The 22,055-nt window shown below is 44.5% G+C and overlaps 2 protein-coding genes and 3 pseudogenes across 13 annotated transcripts in view; all 5 read right to left on the bottom strand.

The window, feature by feature from the left end:
* The window catches only part of LOC147251089 (protocadherin gamma-C5-like), a 279,342-nt gene that overhangs the window by 147,046 nt on the left and 110,241 nt on the right, over positions 1 to 22,055 (bottom strand). The gene's annotated exons all lie outside the window — the stretch shown is intronic.
* Positions 44 to 2,703, bottom strand: LOC147251110 (protocadherin gamma-A11 pseudogene; annotated as a pseudogene).
* LOC147251109 (protocadherin gamma-A11 pseudogene) lies at positions 3,629 to 6,225 on the bottom strand (annotated as a pseudogene).
* On the bottom strand, positions 7,114 to 9,736 carry LOC147251108 (protocadherin gamma-A3 pseudogene; annotated as a pseudogene).
* On the bottom strand, positions 10,436 to 13,338 carry LOC147251107 (protocadherin beta-16-like). Its single transcript, XM_086222944.1, has one exon. It carries the CDS (start codon positions 12,899 to 12,901, stop codon positions 10,436 to 10,438), a length of 2,466 nt encoding a protein of 821 aa, XP_086079070.1. The 5' UTR covers positions 12,902 to 13,338.

The following is a 22,055-nucleotide window of genomic DNA, read 5'->3' as shown; positions in this document are numbered from 1 at the left end:
GCTGAAATTCTATTGGAAGCAGCGAACAGATTTGAAACACACGTTAGGATGAAAAAAAGGAGGAAACTCTAACCTCCAGAGGAGAGTCAGGCTCGTCCAGGATGCTCTTTTCAGTCTGCATCCGCTGCATCGTCCCTGTAGAACCGGGCTCCATTATCAGCACGTTCTGACTACCGGCTCTGCCCAACTTACAGTCACTCTTCCTGGAGTCGGTGGTCCTGCACACCTCGTAATTGTACACGTGTTGGAGGGTCCCTGTCCCCAAAGTGTCTGAGTACCGTGGAGGATAATATGGAATGACGGGGAGGCTGGAGTGATACAGGATGCGAGACTGCCTCCACCTGTAGATCTTGACCGAGATGATAACCACTAAACAGGTGATGAAGAGGAAGGAGACCACAGCCAAAGCCAGCACCAAGTAAAAAGTCAGGTTGTCATTGTACTCCTTGTCCTGGCTCAAGTCCGTGAACTCTGACAGCACTTCAGGGAAGCTGTCCGCCACCGCCACGTTAACAACCACTGTAGCTGAACGAGAGGGCTGCCCGTTGTCCTCCACTATGACACTCAGTCTTTGTTTCACAGCGTCTTTATCAGTCACTTGGCGGATGGTTCGGATCTCTCCGTTCTGTGAGCCCACTTCAAACAGCGCCCTGTCTGTGGCTTTCTGCAGTTTATAGGACAGCCAGGCGTTCTGGCCAGAGTCCACATCAACAGCCACCACTTTAGTCACCAGGTAGCCCACATCTGCTGACCGAGGCACCATCTCAGCCACCAGAGAGCCGCCGGTCTGGACCGGGTACAGGACCTGAGGGGGGTTGTCGTTCTGGTCCTGGATCAGGACTTTCACGGACACGTTGCTGCTGAGAGGAGGCGAGCCTCCGTCCTGAGCTTTCACTACCAGCTGAAACTCTTTAATGAGCTCATAATCAAAAGAACGAACCGCGCTCAGAACACCAGTCTCAGAGTTTAAAGACACGTAGGTAGAAACTGGACCACCACTCACCTGCGTGTCCTCTAAAACATACGAGATTCTCGCGTTTTGATTCCAGTCAGAGTCGCGCGCACTGACAGCAAATATTGAAACTCCAGGTGAGTTGTTCTCCGTGATGGACGCAGAATAAACGTTTGTAGCAAACACTGGAGCGTTGTCGTTCACGTCTGAGATTTTCAGCTGTAACTTTGTTGAAGTGGAGAGAGGCGGAGTTCCAAAATCAGCCGCTGTTACTGTGATGTTATATTCAGAGACGGATTCTCTATCAAAGTACTGATCTGAGATCAAGTTGTAATAATGTGTCATGGAGGATTCAATCTTAAATGGAATTTTCTCGTCTATAGAACATTTTATTTGTCCGTTTCTCTCAGAATCTGCATCTTTGATATGTAAAAAAGCAATCGTTGTACCGGGAGGTGCATCCTCAGAAACCGGGCTGCTAAAAGACATGATATTTATCACCGGAGCGTTGTCGTTAACATCAATAACATCCAGTATGACTTTACTGGTCCCAGTTAAGCCCCCATGATCCTTTGCTTCCACTCTCAACTCGTATTTTCTATTTTTCTCAAAATCTATTTGACCAGACACAGAAATGGTTCCGGTGTTTCCATCGATACTAAATATATCCGCTGCGCTTCCTTTCATTCGAGACAAACTGTAGGTGATGAGTCCGTATGAGCCGCTGTCAGCGTCTGAGGCGTTCACGGTGATAACACTGGTGCCTTTAACTGTGTTTTCCATGACGGAAGCTTTGTACACTGATTGGTTGAATATGGGAACATTATCGTTAGCATCCAACACAGTAACGTCTATATTGACAGAGCCAGATCTCTGCGGGGTTCCTCCATCTACTGCGATCAGTTTTAAAGACAGACGAGGACTTCGCTCTCGGTCTAACGGCTTCTGCAGCACCATCTCAACGTATTTGCTTCCGTCTGGATTGGCATGCTGCTTTAATATGAAATTATCGTTTGGTGATAAAATGTAATCTTGCAGAGTGTTTTGTCCCACATCTGGATCCTCTGCGCTCTGCAGCGGAAACTGAACTCCAACCACGGCTGATTCGCTTATTTCAAAAATGAGAGATTTATCTTTGTTAGGAAAGACGGGAGCGTGATCGTTTATATCCAGAACTTCGACAGTTATTCGGTGTAATTCCATTGGATTTTCTAGAATCATCTCAAAGCTGAAGCTACACGGAGTCACGTCACCACAGAGCTGCTCCCGGTCTATTCTCTCGTTCACAACCAGAAGCCCTTTGTCTGTCTTCAGCTCGGTGTACTGGATGTTTTCACCCGTCACGATGCGAGCCCGCCCAGACAGCAGCCTCTTCACATCTAACCCGAGATCCTGCGCCACGTTACCGATCACGGAGCCTTTCTTCATTTCCTCCGGTACAGAATAACGAATCTGACCACCTACCATGATCACAAAGTGAAGCAGAAACAACAACAGTCCTGTTTGACGTCGTGAGCCATCAAACAATCGCCATATTGCGCATTTAGAGATGAGCAGTCTTCGAGGAGCCATAATGAGACAAAGACACGAAGAAGACGCTCAATAATCCGCTGGTGTGATGGTTAATCTGGTTTTGTAATCCGTGTTCAGATCACTCATCGAACTCCACGTTTAAATGCAAGTGAGCGAGACCATCTCCTCCCTGACGTCCTCTACCCTCGACAAAAGACCGATCCCTCTTCCATGCAGAGTCAGTCAGGGGACGGACTGAGTGACGACAGCACACTGACAATATTTTACTGGCCAACAGCGTCGCTTAGAGTCGAAAACAAGAACATCAGAGATGCCACGCGGAAAAGTCCAAGACATCCACACCTCGCAGACGGAGCATTTGAAGTAAATTTAAAGACAGCACTCATGTTCAAAACAGTCCAATGAGCTTCAGATTCACTGACAAAATCTGACAACAACAAAGAGAAACACTCGACCTCCACAACAGTAAAACAAGCCGAGATTTAGAGGAAGTCTGAACAAAGCCTCCCGTAAAACAAACAAGACTTCAGGAATGTCAGTTTGAATCAATAACTCGTTGATATTCACCGTTCCGTTACATTCTTGTATATTTTCAACTGAGAGGAAACTTTCATGCACTGAACAAGTGGAAGACTGGACCAAGTTGTGTTTTACTTCATCAAAACCAACAACAATATCATAGAATGTTGTGATTACTTCATTTAATTCATCAATATGTGAATGCTTCTTGTTGTCACACTCGTTTGATTTGACTTTCATTACATTTAAAAGTAAATGAATGACTTTTTCAACCAATGGAAAGTTTTACTGAATGTCAACCTCAACCACACACGGTCAATGAACAAGAACACACAAGCCCGGAAAATGAGGAATTGCTAAGAATTGTAGAGATTGTGTTTTCTTGTATGAAATAAAGTATTTGTCTAAAAAAATACAGTGAAAACACAATGAAGTTCGCACTAAGACCGGATGGTATTAGATTCCTCAGATCATCTACTTATCACCAAAGTGAAAAATGAAAAACTCGATCTCTTCAACTCTCACCTACAGAGTCGCTATCCATGGTGCTGAAACACGCACCAACTTTATCTCATCAATGAAACTTGAATACAAACCAGAAAAAAAGTCAAAAACGAAATTCATTCATTCACTAACCTCCAGAGGAGAGTCAGGCTCGTCCAGGATGCTCTTTTCAGTCTGCATCCGCTGCATCGTCCCTGTAGAACCGGGCTCCATTATCAGCACGTTCTGACTACCGGCTCTGCCCAACTTACAGTCACTCTTCCTGGAGTCGGTGGTCCTGCACACCTCGTAATTGTACACGTGTTGGAGGGTCCCTGTCCCCAAAGTGTCTGAGTACCGTGGAGGATAATATGGAATGACGGGGAGGCTGGAGTGATACAGGATGCGAGACTGCCTCCACCTGTAGATCTTGACCGAGATGATAACCACTAAACAGGTGATGAAGAGGAAGGAGACCACAGCCAAAGCCAGCACCAAGTAAAAAGTCAGGTTGTCATTGTACTCCTTGTCCTGGCTCAAGTCCGTGAACTCTGACAGCACTTCAGGGAAGCTGTCCGCCACCGCCACGTTAACAACCACTGTAGCTGAACGAGAGGGCTGCCCGTTGTCCTCCACTATGACACTCAGTCTTTGTTTCACAGCGTCTTTATCAGTCACTTGGCGGATGGTTCGGATCTCTCCGTTCTGTGAGCCCACTTCAAACAGCGCCCTGTCTGTGGCTTTCTGCAGTTTATAGGACAGCCAGGCGTTCTGGCCAGAGTCCACATCAACAGCCACCACTTTAGTCACCAAGTAGCCCACATCTGCTGACCGAGGCACCATCTCAGCCACCAGAGAGCCTCCGGTCTGGACCGGGTACAGGACCTGAGGGGGGTTATCGTTCTGGTCCTGGATCAAGACTTTCACGGACACGTTGCTGCTGAGAGGAGGCGAGCCTCCGTCCTGAGCTTTCACTACCAGCTGAAACTCTTTAATGAGCTCATAATCAAAAGAACGAACCGCGCTCAGAACACCAGTCTCAGAGTTTAAAGACACGTAGGTAGAAACTGGACCACCACTCACCTGCGTGTCCTCTAAAACATACGAGATTCTCGCGTTTTGATTCCAGTCAGAGTCGCGCGCACTGACAGCAAATATTGAAACTCCAGGTGAGTTGTTCTCCGTGATGGACGCAGAATAAACGTTTGTAGCAAACACTGGAGCGTTGTCGTTCACGTCTGAGATTTTCAGCTGTAACTTTGTTGAAGTGGAGAGAGGCGGAGTTCCAAAATCAGCCGCTGTTACTGTGATGTTATATTCAGAGACGGATTCTCTATCAAAATACTGATCTGAGATCAAATTGTAATAGTCTGTCAGAGATGATTCGATCTTGAAAGGAAGTTTTTTATCTAGAGAACATTTTATTTGTCCGTTTCTCTCCGAGTCAAAATCTTTGATATGTAAAAAAGCAATCGTTGTACCGGGAGGTGCATCCTCAGAAACCGGGCTGCTAAAAGACATGATATTTATCACCGGAGCGTTGTCGTTAACATCAATAACATCCAGTATGACTTTACTGGTCCCGGTTAAGCCCCCATGATCCTTTGCTTCCACTCTCAACTCGTATTTTCTTTCTTCCTCAAAATCTATTTGACCAGACACAGAAATGGTTCCGGTGCTTCCATCGATACTAAATATATCCGCTGCGCTTCCTTTCATTCGAGACAAACTGTAGGTGATGAATCCGTTTGAGCCGCTGTCAGCGTCTGAGGCGTTTACGGTGATAACACTGGTGCCTTTAACTGTGTTTTCCATGACGGAAGCTTTGTACACTGATTGGTTGAATATGGGAACATTATCGTTAACATCCAACACAGTAACGTCTATATTGACAGAGCCAGATCTCTGCGGGGTTCCTCCATCTACTGCGATCAGTTTTAAAGACAGACGAGGACGTCGCTCTCGGTCTAACGGCTTCTGCAGCACCATCTCAACGTATTTGCTTCCGTCTGGATTGGCATGCTGCTTTAAAATGAAATTATCGTTTGGTGATAAAATGTAATCTTGCAGAGTGTTTTGTCCCACATCTGGATCCTCTGCGCTCTGCAGCGGAAACTGAACTCCAACCACGGCTGATTCGCTTATTTCAAAGCTGAGAGATTTATCTTTGTTCGGAAAGACGGGAGCGTGATCGTTTATATCCAGAACTTCGACAGTTATTCGGTGTAATTCCATTGGATTTTCTAGAATCATCTCAAAGCTGAAGCTACACGGAGTCACGTCTCTGCAGAGCTGCTCCCGGTCTATTCTCTCGTTCACCACCAGAAGCCCTTTGTCTGTCTTCAGCTCGGTGTACTGGATGTTCTTTCCCGTCACGATACGAGCCCGCCCAGACAGCAGCCTCTTCACATCTAACCCGAGATCCTGCGCCACGTTACCGATCACGGAGCCTTTCTTCAGCTCCTCCGGTACAGAATAACGAATCTGACCACCTACCATGTTCACCACACAAACAAGTAGCCAAAATTGCAGTCGCCATCTTGAGCAAACGTCGGATAAAGATGTTCGAGTTGCCATCATGCCAACCAAATCGAGTAAAATCATTTATATCCAGATGATGTGGACAAAATATTCGACTTTATTATCCGTTTCCCCGTCACATGAACACGTCTTCCTCCTTACATGAACGTCGATGAGTCCATGTCCTCACTACGATGTCCTAAACCACGTCGAGACACTGAGAGGCTGCAGCACTGAGCAGTCAGACGGGGGATGAACTATCAGACGTCATGAGTCAGAAATTATTCTGCTGCCCAACAGCGTCGCTCAGAGTCGAATCGAAGAACACCAGAGGAAACGCCACGCCAGCGTAGACACTGATGATTTCCCACAAATAATCAAAGCTCACTTTGAAAACTGAACACATCACATCGCATGTTTTTGACAACAGGCCACGTAGTATCAAAAATTTAAAAAAAACTTCAAAAATCAATCATAAGCTCCGTCATTGATTTTCTACTGCGTCAAAATTCACGTACAAAATGTGAGTCCAAATCGAAACACAAATGAATGCCTCCTGTGGGAAACTATAACAAAAGCGTATGTGGAGATAAAGGCAACCTTTATAGATAATTCAAATATAAATATACTTAATCAAGGTTTCCAGTTCATGAAAACAAGCACCATTGATGCAGCGAGCAGGATAACTTTAACACGTCGAAACCAAACGACTCTCAAAGATTCGAGCTCATTATGAACATTTATATAAGTAAACCAATTTAACCATCTAGGATCTACTGAGACAAAATTATGATCTATGCTAATTGATATGCTGTCCTTTATGATGCAATCGACCGTGGCACGTTATGACGTCTTTTATCACAACAGGAAATCAAATGAAAAAGCACCAGAAAAGATGTGTTACTTAGATTTTTTAACTTTTGAAAACTACTGGTTATTCATTAAAAATACACTCGCATTCTCAAATACGCGGTGACAGCAGCAGAAGCTCTATTCCTCTCTTTTGTATCAAAACAAGTTGCTGTCCATAGTGGCGAAAATTACACGTGCTATTCTCAGCAATACAACAAAGAGCAACCACAAGAGGGACACCGAACTATGTTCAATCATAGACTCACCTCCAGAGGAGAGTCAGGCTCGTCCAGGATGCTCTTTTCAGTCTGCATCCGCTGCATCGTCCCTGTAGAACCGGGCTCCATTATCAGCACGTTCTGACTACCGGCTCTGCCCAACTTACAGTCACTCTTCCTGGAGTCGGTGGTCCTGCACACCTCGTAATTGTACACGTGTTGGAGGGTCCCTGTCCCCAAAGTGTCTGAGTACCGTGGGGGATAATATGGAATGACGGGGAGGCTGGAGTGATACAGGATGCGAGACTGCCTCCACCTGTAGATCTTGACGGAGATGATAACCACTAAACAGGTGATGAAGAGGAAGGAGACCACAGCCAAAGCCAGCACCAAGTAAAAAGTCAGGTTGTCATTGTACTCCTTGTCCTGGCTCAAGTCCGTGAACTCTGACAGCACTTCAGGGAAGCTGTCCGCCACCGCCACGTTAACAACCACTGTAGCTGAACGAGAGGGCTGCCCGTTGTCCTCCACTATGACACTCAGTCTTTGTTTCACAGCGTCTTTATCAGTCACTTGGCGGATGGTTCGGATCTCTCCGTTCTGTGAGCCCACTTCAAACAGCGCCCTGTCTGTGGCTTTCTGCAGTTTATAGGACAGCCAGGCGTTCTGGCCAGAGTCCACATCAACAGCCACCACTTTAGTCACCAGGTAGCCCACATCTGCTGACCGAGGCACCATCTCAGCCACCAGAGAGCCTCCGGTCTGGACCGGGTACAGGACCTGAGGGGGGTTATCGTTCTGGTCCTGGATCAGGACTTTCACGGTCACGTTGCTGCTGAGAGGAGGCGAGCCTCCGTCCTGCGCTCTAACGTTGAAAACCAGGTCTTTGATCTGCTCATAATCGTAAGAGCAAACTGCATGAATCACTCCAGTTTCTGCATTAACTGAAACATATGTTGTGATTGGGGACCCCCTGATCTCACAGTCCTCCAAAATATAGGACACGCGGGCGTTCTGATTTTCATCGGGGTCTTTAGCGTTGACTCTCAGTATAGAAACACCTGCAGAATTGTTCTCTGTTATAGTTGCAGTGTAAAAAAAATTTGTAAATACTGGAGGATTATCATTCACATCCGAGATCCTGAGATAAAAGGTTTTCTTACTTGAGAGTGGGGGTGATCCCGCGTCTGAGGCAATAACGGTGATGTTACATTCCGGCATGCTCTCACGATCCAACACAGCATCCGTCATCAATGCATAATAGTTCCTCACATTGGTTTTTATTTTAAAAGGAACGTGACCTTCGATCGTGCACCTTACTTGTCCATTTTCACCCGAGTCAAGGTCTTTAACATTGATGATACCGATGGTGGTCCCAGCAGGGGAGTCCTCTGACAAAGGGCTCGTGAATGACATCACGTTAATCACGGGGAGATTATCATTTACATCAAGTACCTCAATTTCAACTTTGCTCGAATCTGTCAGTCCACCGTGATCTTTAGCTTCAACCCTGAACTCGATCTTCTTGTCTTTTTCAAAATCGATTTCTTTAGCCACATATATGGACCCCGTCGCTTCGTCTATATAGAACCAGTCTGCTACTCCAGCTTTGGATTTGGAAAAGGAATACGTCACTTGCCCGTTTGAACCAGTATCTATATCAGTGGCATTCACCGTGACAACATGAGTGCCTTTGGGCGCATTCTCAATCACTGCAGCCTTGTATGTGGATTGATTAAAGACGGGGGAATTATCGTTTGCATCTAGAATGTTAACATCTATATTTACTGTTCCTGATCTCTGTGGATTTCCGCCGTCCACAGCCAGCAGTTTTAAGGATAGGTGTGGCTGTTGTTCTCTGTCTAACGGTTTCTGGAGCACCATCTCAGCGTATTTACTGCCGTCTGGATTGACGTGTTGTTTCAAAACAAAATTGTCATTCGGAGTTAAAACGTAGTTCTGTAAGGCGTTCTCCCCCACGTCAGCATCATCCGCACTCTCTAAAACAAATCGGGAGCCAAGCGCAGCTGACTCGCTTATTTCAAATTCTAAGTGACGGTTTTGGAAAGTAGGAGCGTTGTCGTTAACGTCCAAGACCTCAATGGTCACAGGATGTAACTCCATCGGTTTCTCTAATAAAATCTCAAAGGCGAAGCTGCACGGCGTCACATCACCACAGAGCTGCTCTCGGTCTATTCTCTCATTCACGACCAGAAGCCCTTTGTCTGGATTCAGCTCGGTGTACTGGATGTTTTCTCCGGTTACAATACGAGCCCGACCAGAACGGAGCCTTTTCAGATCCAAACCAAGATCTTGTGCGACGTTACCAACGAGGGAGCCTTTCTTCATCTCCTCTGGGATTGAATACCGGATTTGTGCCTCCGCATGATGAGGGAAAAAAGACGGTAAAATAAACATCCACAGTGTCCGTCGCAGTCGCCATCTTACTCCTCCTTTTGGAGGATTTTCTTTAAATGCCATTTAAAAAAAAACAGTTTTCTACCCAGCCCACAAAAAAAGCAGAGGTTTCAGCTCAGTGTTGACAAATGGTGTTTTCCAGGTGAATTTCGAGTAGCTGTATTTGGCAGATCAACATGTCCGCTGTCCCTGCTCGTGTGAAACACTGATCCTGTCGTCTTCTGAAACGCAGTGATCGAGGAGGGAGGGGGCAGCAACGCCTCGCGAGCCACTCTGCTATTGATTTGTCAGGCAACAGCGTCACTTAGAGGCAAATACACGAAACTCCCAGGACGAGGCCAGGGCAGTGAGGCAGGTTGTTGTTTGCATGATGTGGTTATTGTACATCGATTCCTTCCCAAAATCAGAAATCTCAGTGAATTATATCCTGCTGCTGATTACATTAAGAATCAGAACAAAGCAACGGAATACTTTTAGACAAATGCATGTCCATTTTTTGTGTTATGAAGACCACAATGCCAAATTTGGCCTCAGATTAACAATCACACATTCTTAGAGTCTTCTGAACTCTTACTGAGTTACTACTATATGATTATGATGATGATATTATTATTATTGTTGTTATTATTATTAGCAGTAGTGGTAGAAGTAGTAGTAGTAGTAGTAGTAGTAGTAGTAGTAGTAGTAGTAGTAGTAGCAGGAGGAGGAGGAGGAGGCTCTCTCAAAGCCAGTCAACATCACAGACTGCAATCAGTACAAATCCGAGTTTCAGGACCATGGACAGCGAATGTGCGGCGTGTAAAAACCGTCCATTCATGACCTCCATTCTTCTGCTCTCTGCTCACAAACCAACACGCGACATATTCTACGCTAATAACAACTCTCCTTCTTCTGAATATGTTTTGTTCCAGCGTCATTTACGTTAAGCAAGTTTAGCTCATTAGTTACTTGTTCTTGGAATAATCTTAAATTGTCGACTCACCTCCAGAGGAGAGTCAGGCTCGTCCAGGATGCTTTTTTCAGTCTGCATCCGCTGCATCGTCCCTGTAGAACCGGGCTCCATTATCAGCACGTTCTGACTACCGGCTCTGCCCAACTTACAGTCACTCTTCCTGGAGTCGGTGGTCCTGCACACCTCGTAATTGTACACGTGTTGGAGGGTCCCTGTCCCCAAAGTGTCTGAGTACCGTGGAGGATAATATGGAATGACGGGGAGGCTGGAGTGATACAGGATGCGAGACTGCCTCCACCTGTAGATCTTGACGGAGATGATAACCACTAAACAGGTGATGAAGAGGAAGGAGACCACAGCCAAAGCCAGCACCAAGTAAAAAGTCAGGTTGTCATTGTACTCCTTGTCCTGGCTCAAGTCCGTGAACTCTGACAGCACTTCAGGGAAGCTGTCCGCCACCGCCACGTTAACAACCACTGTAGCTGAACGAGAGGGCTGCCCGTTGTCCTCCACTATGACACTCAGTCTTTGTTTCACAGCGTCTTTATCAGTCACTTGGCGGATGGTTCGGATCTCTCCGTTCTGTGAGCCCACTTCAAACAGCGCCCTGTCTGTGGCTTTCTGCAGTTTATAGGACAGCCAGGCGTTCTGGCCAGAGTCCACATCAACAGCCACCACTTTAGTCACCAGGTAGCCCACATCTGCTGACCGAGGCACCATCTCAGCCACCAGAGAGCCTCCGGTCTGGACCGGGTACAGGACCTGAGGGGGGTTATCGTTCTGGTCCTGGATCAGGACTTTCACGGACACGTTGCTGCTGAGAGGAGGCGAGCCTCCGTCCTGTGCTTTGACTCGTATTTTATATTCTTTTACTTGTTCATAGTCGAATGAGCGCAAACACTGAATGACACCACTCTCTGTATGAATGGAGAAATACGTGGAAATCGGATGTCCATTAACTTCGTCATCAACAAGAAAATATGACACACGTGCATTCTGACCCTGATCTAGATCGGTGGCGTCGACCTGCACCAGAGCAACACCAGGAGAATTGTTTTCCTTTACGTTTGTGTTATAAACACTTCGGCTGAAATTGGGTGCATTGTCATTAATATCAGTAACATCTAAAACCACTGTTTTTTTGCTCGATAAGGCGGGCAAGCCCTCATCTGTAGCGGTCAGAGTAATGTTGTACCCGGAGCGCTTTTCCCTGTCCAGGTTTTGTTCCGTCACCAGCGCGTAATAGTTTCTGAGAGACGACTTAATCTTGAAAGGGAGGTTCCCCTCTATACTTAAATGAACCTGTCCGTTTTTACCTGAATCTTTATCTTGGACACTTATCAACGCTACAACAGTACCAGGAGCCGAATCCTCAGAGATTTTACCGGAATATGAAGCCATGGTGATTACTGGATAGTTATCGTTGACATCAGCGATCTCAACTATCAACTTGCTGACGCCTACTACACCCCATGGATCTTTTGCTTGAAGGTTTATCTCGTAGCTCGGAGAAACCTCATAATCAATGTCACCGGTTAGTTTAACCTCCCCGGTGTGCGGATTTATTTCGAAAGGAAGAGAGGAGTCCTCCAGGTGGGTGAAGGAATACGTGACGTTGCCGTTATAACCCTGGTCCGCATCAATGGCGCTCACTCTCGCTATAACAGCCCCTCCCGAGACGTCTTCCAACACAGTTATCTTATACAGAGTCTGTGTAAATATCGGTGCGTTGTCGTTTGCATCAAGAACAGAAACGTGGATTTTCACCGTTCCAGACTTCTGCGGTTCTCCACCATCAACAGCCGTCAGTATGAGCGTGTGTTGGCCCTGCTTTTCACGGTCCAAACCACTCTGTAGTACCATTTCGGCGTATTTACTCCCATCTGCTCGGTTGTGTTGTTTCAGAACAAAATTATCATTCGTTTTTAAATAGTAGCTTTCGAGGGAGTTTGTTCCCACATCTGGATCAACTGCGCTATCAAGCAAGAAAACAGTCCCCGTGGGCGTCGATTCGCTTATTTCTAAACTGATTTCCTTTTTGGGAAAAGCAGGAGCATGATCGTTGACGTCTTGAATTTCGATGGTAACTGAGAACAATTCGAGTGGGTCTTCGAGGACAATCTCCAGAATGAAGCTACACGGGGATTTCTTGGCGCATAATTTTTCTCTGTCAATCCTGTCATTGACAACGATATGCCCTTTGTTCTGGTCCAGCGCCACATATTTCTTCTCGTCGTCTATAACTAGTCTCGCCCGACCGGAAACCAACCTTTTAACATCCAAGCCCAGGTCTTTTGCAACGTCACCGACAAAAAGCCCTTTCCTCATCTCCTCCGGTATAGAATAACGAATTTGTCCGCTAACAGCAGCGACAACGAAGAGAAGCAAAATGGAGACCCTCCGGTCCAATGGCGGAGCTTTGCTCTTCAGTGTTTCCATCACTGCTGCAGTCATGCCGGATCAAAAATGGGACAGGAACCCGGAACGGGGAAGAATTCTCGTCCTCAATATGTGTAGACGATTTTTGCAGCCTGCTGTCCTAGTTCAACAAGAGACTGACTCGTAAACGGCAATCGCCATTATTACCGACAGAGAAGGGTGTTGACTCGGTCCTACTGATCCGGACAATGCGACACAATTGCAATGCTTAGGCAACAGCACCACCAACAGTGAGTAAGTCAAACAGCATGAGGACCAACATGCTTCAGTGTGTCAAATGTTGCCAGTCCCTTCCTGCCAAATCTTTACTGTGGCAAATCTGCTTCATCATAAGCGAGGAAAGAAAAAAAAAGTAAAAGACATATAGACAGAAAGATAAACAGCAAGATATATAGATAGACAGATAGATTGGCAGATAGATAGATCAAGTGATCAATAGATAGAGAGATGCTCTCTTCATCCAATGGGCTGGATAAATCCAGTGACCTACATTAGAGCGGAATTAACATCCAGTTGGAAAGACTGCAACTCTTGCCCACCAGGAGCATGCATTTATTCTGAGTAATCTCACAGCAGTATATTCCTGACAACATTCCTGCACAGGCGGATATGCAGATTTGAACGGGTCACGACTGAGCTTCACACAGTCCCCCCTTTGGCAAACAACATTAGCATATACTGCCGTGGACCATAACATTCTGCACATCATGATTGTGCATTATTCAGGCAATGACTGCACAGCAGCAGCCTGGGTTATTAATATTCATGTAGCCTCGAGAAGAAACACACATCTATAAAAGAAGAGCGAGGCTGCATGAGTCGCATCAGTATGACTTTCACAGCAGCATTTGGGATTATGTGTGAATCTACTGTTTAAGGGTGCGCTGTGAAAAGGAAGGAAAAGGCATCGGGGCAGATGGAAAGAGATTCTAGGTCAATGGTGTTTCATAATGATTGTAGGAGTTCGTTGTTATGTCCATGAGGCTTGTGCTGACTGTATTTAGAAGTCGTGTGCTGCTGTGTGAGGGTTTTTTTTTTTATATCAGAGAAAAGACCATAATCTTACCTGTTGGAGCAAAACGGATGTCGCATTCAGGAAGTGCACCAATGGAAGAGAGAAGGGGGAAAAAAAGAAAACAGTTAGTGTGAATCCTTATGATATAAATACACTCAAATATTGAGAACATTGGTCAGACATTTATAGCTGCAGATATGGATAACTGCTGACACATCACACCTTGTTTGAGCTTCTCCTGTCAGTTCAAGGTCTCAAAGGTCAAGGTTTTTTTTTATTTTTTTTTATTATTGACAGGCAATTATTTCATCCTAACAGTCTGTAAGCTTCTGATGACCCACTTACATTGCGTTTAAATTCTGCATTCCAAATGTTGAGTTGTGTGGGCGTGTGTGCATTGTTGTTGTTGTTGTTGCTGTGGAAGTGGCCAAAGATACGTATCCACTGATGAGGATCACAAAGGAATCATCACATTCTTTTAAACCCCTCAAACTTCAGTGGTTCAATAGTAAACATAATATTTTGATGCGATGTAAAATGAACATCGTCTTTGCTACTTCTGTGTCACTAAAACTCAAAACTTGATGAGGACGTGTACAGAAGCTGATGTCTCCTCTGACCGTGATGCACCTCACCCACATGAACACCTTTTCACCCCTCTGTCCTGCAGTGGAAGGCACTACAGGTCTTCTGCACACTTCTGAACAGTTCTTCAATGACAACAAAGAACTGAACTCTCAATGGTGAGACACAGCATGACTACTGGTTGAATCTGAACACACGACAAACACCAAATCACAGACTCCTATGTACTCTATGGTCACACTTGCTTTTAAATGTGTTTGTGGGTAGACTCTACCATGCTGCATGTGAGTGTTGACTTTGCTGCAGGTGTTTTATTCATAGCGCATATACCACTGGGGGGATGCCCTAAATTCCATTCTAAATCTGTGCAATGACAAATAAAGGCATCTCCAACCCTAAAAGTGTCCCAAAAATGAAGTAAACAGTCAACAGTATTTAAAAACACCAATGCTTAATGTGTGTCACAGTACTAATACAAATCAATAGCGTTGTTCAGTTGACATGCTTTCAAATCCTCCTCTGATACGGTCAGCTTCACTGCTTGATGCAGCAATCTCATGACCTAGATAGTAAAAAAAGGTACCGCATGGTTTTCCTCCTACTGAGGCTGAAACTAGGAGCACAATTAGGCCTGCAGCTGAAGCACACATGAGTTTAAGAGGCTACATGTACAATGACTGAAACACACACACACAGACACACACACACTGCTATGGAAGTGTTGTATAAGGACTTAGCACTGACCTGATTACAGATTCAAATGACTGTACTCTACAGCACTTGTCCCAGTAAATCCTAATAGTTATTTTTGTTAATGCTTCACTTTTGTTTTGTAGATTGTTTTTAAAGATGCATGTCTGTTCATTTCCAGGGTTAAAGTTAGGTTAGTGTCTGTCAGTTGGATTTGAAAACTGCCAGGATCATTTTCACGTGGAACAATAATACAACAATACTAATTCTATCAATACGAGCATTAAAAAACAACAACACACTTTTCTAGCCCCACTATCTGGGAGCCCATTCTGTACCATTTAATTCACACACTGCTAAACAGAGACGTATGCAACATTTTAGGGGAAAACCTCTGTTATAGGAATGTTCCATGACATGTGATTTAAACATTTACTGGAGCACAATAAGATGTGTTGCTGTTATTTCCACAGAACAGTTTTTCACATAATATTAACTGAAATATGAAAGGACAAATATTCAAATCAAAAGTTTCAAAATGACTTCTTTATTTAGGAAAAATACACACTGAATTTCAACAATTTCAATTTTTTTTGCCGTATGTTGAAAACAAATGGTTTATTTGGGTTGCTTAAACCTGTTGGGAGGCTGACACATTTCAGACATCTGTGCAATATGTCATGTCAAAGGTCTCCCATGTCTTTTTAAATAATCTATATTAAAAAAACTGATCAGAATCTGAAAGGAGAAAGAAGTTGTCATTCATGGAGAAGAAAACCCACCGTCAACACAATAATTTAAAGAAGTAAATGTTTAATGTTTTAACTGTGGATTAAACATACACTTAAGGACTGATGGGCCATTCATGCCTTGTGTGTGATAAATCTGTGACCAAAACTTCGCATTTTCAATAAATTTATGCTTACAGTGTCGAGGCAGTCATGGCGTTCAGTGAAGCATGTTACATATTAAAAAGTATTGATTAAATAGAAAAGGTTATCAAATTTCTCTGACCGGTGAACAAATCCTAACTTTTCATCCATCATTTTTTCTGTGCCCCATCAAATGGGTTAAATTACCTCTGACTTTTTTTTTTTTAAATAAGATGCGCAAAATAAGAACTGCTTCTTTCTTCTAATATATTTTCATCAACATATTCTATTTACACATGATCAAATTCATAACATAGAACTTAATTTTTTATCTTATTGCTGTTTGTTTTTGAACACAACATTATTATTAAACTTTGGCAGCATTATTTTCTGAGTCCATTAAAAAAAAGACTCATGTCAAGTAAAAAACAAAAAGGGGGGGGGGGGGCATGTACCAGGTGTTTAGGTACCGCATCACAGTGACATTATGTGTAGGTACACATATTAGTTAATGTTAAAATCTGAAAAAAAAACGTATGAAAAGTGAGAACTAGAGAGGCGGCCTTCTTACCAGGAGAAGAAACAAACAAGTCTGACTGACGGTAACAAATGAAATCGTGGCAGCCTTTAGTGACAACAATTGCTAACACAACAAAGCTATTACGTCATGCTTCTATATTCGAAAGGTTCAAACTGGCATTAAAATTCAAGGTCAGGTAGCAGGAAACAGTTGAGGTTATATGTAATAACATAATGTTGCAATGACATTTTCATGCACAAATACTAGAAAACAGTTCACATTTTAAACACTTCGAAGCAACACCTGTTTTTTTTTTTTAAAGAAATACAACCGAGGAAACAGTTTATTACAATATATTTGGCATTCAGAAGAGAATAATATTGGACTTTCATGTGACCACATAACAAGGATGCGGTGGCCCTGCCCTCACCTTCAGACTCGACCTGTCTGTGCTAGTGCGCCGCAGCGTGTTTTTCTGGTAGGCTGCACTCCTTTTCTTTAATGTGTCAGTGTCTGTGTTTGAACCGAAACGAAAATCGCCTCTCCACGAGCCGGTTGTCAAGAAGGAATCGTACCTGTCATCGTTCAGCAAGGTCCCGCAACGGCTGAAATCGGTGAAACTAGGCGGGTAGTAGGTAGTGGGGAAAACGGGGAGACTGGCAGCCGTTGAACGGTAAACATAATCACGCCGACAGAGCTTGAAGTAAAACAGTCCGCCAATTAAAAGGATAAAAAGAGAAGAAACTGTTAATAGAGCGATAATCAAATAGAACCTTAAGTTTTCGCTATCTTGTGATTCATCCGCAACCTCAAATAGTTCTTGTAAAACCGGCAGCCCGTCACCAATAACGATACTCACAGTGGCAGTGGCTGAGAGAGATTTCTGACCGTTATCGGTGACTAACACGACAACAGTGTGTTTCGCTTCATCGTCCTCCATAAATGCTCGTACAGTTCGAATTTCACCGGTATGCAGACCGACCATAAACAGGTTCGGCCGCGTCTCTTGGATTATTCTATAGGAGAGCCACGCGTTATGGCCCGAGTCTGCGTCCACCGCTACCACCTTCGTGACCAGGTAACCCCGAGGCGCTTCGAGTGGCACCATGTCCTCAGCAATGAAGGCCTGCACTGGATATAAAACCACGGGTGCGTTATCATTTTGGTCCTTAATAAAAACGTTTACGGTGCAGGTGGTGGAGAGGGCGGGGTCGCCGCCATCTCGAGCTGTCACCTTAATTTGGAAGTAAACGGACAGTTCGTAATCAAAGAGCCGCGACGTGAAGAGCTCCCCAGTTTCTGAGTTGATGGTGAGGAAAGAGGACACGTCAGCGTTTGTGTGCTTGGATATTTGGTACAATACTTTAGCGTTAGATGCGTCATCAATATCGTCTGCTTTCAGTCTCATCACAAATGTACCAACAGGTTGGTTTTCCAAAATATTGGCGTTGTACTCGCGCTGCGTAAAAGTCGGATGGTTGTCATTTATGTCATTAACCAGGATTCTTAAAACTTTTACGCTGGAGAGGGAGGGGAAGCCCGCATCCGTGGCAGTAACTGTGATGTTATACTCTGATTGAAGTTCTCTGTCCAGCATCCCGTCAGTCACAAGCATGTAATAGTTCTTAACCTCTGACACAATTCTAAAAGGAACATTGTCTGGAACTGTGCAGGTGACGCGTCCACTACTGCCAGTATCCAGGTCATAAATATTGATCAGTGCCACCATCGTTCCTGGTTTGGAGTCTTCAGCCACGTTTGCAGACGCCGACTTTATTTCTATCACGGGTTCATTGTCGTTTGCGTCAATGACGTCAATGATAAGTTTGCAGTGAGAGGCCTGTCCACCTCCGTCTTTTGCTTCGACATCCAGCTCGTGCGTATTCGCATCCTCATAGTCGATGACACCTGCTACCCGAACTTCTCCGCTGCTCGGGTTAATTTCAACAACTCCTCCCATCTTATCAGACAGGTGACTGAAGGAGTAAGTGATCTCTCCGTATATACCCTCATCTAAATCCGTGGCGTTCAGCACAGCAATGACGGTCCCTGAGGGGGAGTTCTCTGGTACAGAGGCTTTGTAAACTCGTTGGCTGAAAACTGGGACATTATCATTGGCGTCCAAAACACGGATATAGATGGAAGCGGTTCCGGATCTGGCTGGATTCCCCCCGTCAATTCCATTGATTTTCAGCACATGCTCCGCCTTCGTCTCTCTGTCCAGAGCCTTTTTAAGAACTAGCTCTGGATAAGCATTGCCGTTTATCTGTGTGCTCATTTCCAGCGAAAAATGATCATTCGGGCTCAGTTTATATTCATGGACAGAGTTGGTGCCCAGATCGGGGTCATGAGCGCTCTCCAGCGGGAAGCGCCTCCCCAGAACTGTGGATTCGACTAAATCTAGTCTTATCTCCCCTGCAGCGAACACTGGACTGTTGTCATTTATGTCTGCAATATCTAAAACTAAGCTGTAAGCTTGAAGAGGATCCTCGAGTAAAAGCTGATACTGGATGGTGCAGACGCTGGCTTGTGCGCAGAGCTCCTCTCTGTCTATCCGTTGGCTGATCAAAAGGTTTCCCGATGCCGTATCCAGCTCACACAGCTGGCTGGTACCGTCTGCAACAACCCGAGCTCGACGAACTTCAAGTTCCCTCACTTCCACACCCAGATCCCGAGCAACATTGCCAATAACAGCCCCCCGCTGCATCTCCTCTGGAAGAACGTAGCGGACTTCTCCAAATGAAACACGAAACAGCGGGAAAAGCCAGAACAAATACAGCCATCGCCGGTCCATCATAAAGTGCGTTCTCAGATGCGTCGACATCATGGCTAAATCCTAAACATGGACATCCAAATGGCGAGCTGAAAATTCTGGTGTAATCCAACGGTTCCCTGCGTCTGCAGTCGTGTTAATCATGCCTTATTAGGGATGCTGTCAGCTTGGATTCCTCTCTACCCCAGTTTCACCACTGCTCTCTCACTTTCTCTCTTTTTCTCTACAGACGCACACGCAAACGGATGGAGGGAGGGGGAGAGAGCGACAGAGAGAGACAGAGAGAGAGAGCGCGTCTTTCTCTCCGTCTCCACCTCATACACCCACACAAGCACACAGGCAGCCCAGGGCTCTAACCCAATGCTCCAGTTCCACTGACACAGATCGTGTGAGACACACCATCTATGAGTCAGACATTATAAAAGAGCGTCACCAAGAGACTGAAAGGAAAATTACAACAGAGTGCAGCAAAACAGAAAAACTGCATCACCATGATAATGCATGCATGGTAAAAAATAAATAAAATAAAATAAAAAATAAAAACAAGACAAGAAGAGCCAAGGCTGGGATATTTAAATATATGCAAGATGAATTACAGTATATCCACTTTCTGAGCTCAAATTGACAAGTAAATTTGATGGACTCCTTACTTGCATGAAACAGAACTTTGCAAAGCTTGTGTGTCACTTGATGTCACTTTTGTTTGATGCTGCAGTCACTGACTCTATTCTGAGCGCATCATCTGGAGCAAATATATCTCATTTTGACAGGATGAAATAAATAGACTACAGTTCAAGGAATGAGCATCAGAGTCAACCTGCCCTCAGTCCAGGATCTGGATATAAAGTCAGGAAATGGCAAAACTCTAAAACCGCAACCTTAACTTATTCCCACATCTCCCCTCTGGTTGGTGCTGTGGGTCATTCTATGTCCATCAGAAGAACCAATGCAGAAAAGTAATTCAAAGTCTGCAAACTGCATGGTTTATAAGTGATTAATGTCCCCTAATACTGACAGCATTACATATTTTAGCACAAATGCAGAGGCCACAGCAAAAGCATGATTACAAAAATACTGCATACATATAGAATGCTGAAATTTGAGAAATGAATGTTGTATTCACATGCTAGTTTCCTGCTGACATCGCCTGAGCACCTACAGCTGAAAAGCACTGTTCATTTCTGCTCAAATGAAATGATCACACGTTCAAGGACAATATGGGACTGTGTAGAAGCACTGACTTTGAACAACTTGTCCTTTCATTTTAGAAAACATTACACTGCTTGTTCTTGTATCTGGTTGCATTAACTGCTTTAGTGCTTGTGTTTACCTGCCTGAGGACTGCAGAGTGAAACTGGCTAACACATCTCCATACTTCTACAAGGACATGAACCATCCAGACGCTCATCTGCCTGATCTGCTCTGTCAGGGTCAAACATGGAGCAGCTGCTTTCAATATTTGTGCAGCACTCATCTGGGACAAACTCCCAGAGGACTGCCTGTCTGCTGGAACCCTGAGTTCAGAAGATGTATGGTTGCCGCTTCCTTTAATTAAATCAAACTTGAGGACTTTCACTAATAATTTGATAATCTGTATCTTTCCAATGTATTTTATTCCATTGTCCGGATGCAATTGTTCACAGGCTCTCCTGTCATATGGGACCTGACAAATCCACTGATCAGGTATAGATTTTCCTTTAGAAATATGATGCATATGAAGGAAAATCTTTCACTGCAAACCCTTTATCACTCAAGAAGCTGATGCTAAATTGTCAAGATTATTTGTCTGGTTTGTAACAAATGACCTATAAGAACGTCATTGTTTCACAAAAGGAGAGCAGTTAAAAGTCAGAGTTGCACGACAGGAAGTCAGAATAGGAGGTTAAGAAAATGGAGCTCAGAAAAATATACAGTGCAGTATTTCTCTGACATCAATAATTTCCCCACAACGCCAGTGACCTCAGTTATGGTTAAATATAATGAGCCTAGAAGATTGATGTTACATCATTGCGAGAGAAAACTACAACCAGGAGCGCTGACTCCCACAGAGTTGAGAATCTTTACAGAGCAGTCACCATAGCCCTGAACACCAAATGATGCATAATAGAGGTTCATTATGCTACAGCTGATCAATGGACAGGGTTCGGTTGGTTCCTTCATGTGAAGCACAAGGAATGTAATGGTAAAATAAGCATTATAATGAGTTACTTCAGATAAATACAACAAGAATTTAGTTTTTGGCATTTTTCTCTATCTAAATACAGATAAAGATTCGGGAAAACTGGTGGCTTTGAAACAGGAATTCCTGGTCATTGTCATTCCTCCAGACATTTATGACACATTGGCATTGAACAAAAGATGTGAATGCAATTACTCAAGGATGTTTATTTCTTATCAATATGAATATATTTTTAGAAACATCCATCCATCCATTTTCTATACCGCTTATACGTTAAGGGTCATGGCGGGGGGGGGGGGGGTTGCTGGAGTCTATCCCAGCTGACATTGGGTGAGAGGACGGGCTGCCAGCCTGTCGCAGGGCCATAAGAGCAATTTGGGGCTTAGTATTTTTGCTCAAGGATACTTCAACATGGTCACCGGGGGAAGTGAGGATTGGACCAGGGAACCTTTGGTTGCTAGATGGCCACTTTACCTCTGAGCCATGCCTCCCCTTTATATTAAAATACACCAATGAAGAAAATCATGTGTGACTG

This window comes from Aulostomus chinensis, chromosome 13, assembly GCF_037954235.1.
Source record: "Aulostomus chinensis isolate RoL2024-O1b breed Wild chromosome 13, RoL_Achi_v1.0, whole genome shotgun sequence".
Taxonomy (NCBI): domain Eukaryota; kingdom Metazoa; phylum Chordata; class Actinopteri; order Syngnathiformes; family Aulostomidae; genus Aulostomus; species Aulostomus chinensis.
This window is presented reverse-complemented; position numbering and strand designations above follow the sequence as displayed.

Bases quoted from the DNA above. Each gene is read 5' to 3' on its own strand.
- LOC147251107 (XM_086222944.1), bottom strand. From the start codon at position 12,901: ATGACTGCAGCAGTGATGGAAACACTGAAGAGCAAAGCTCCGCCATTG.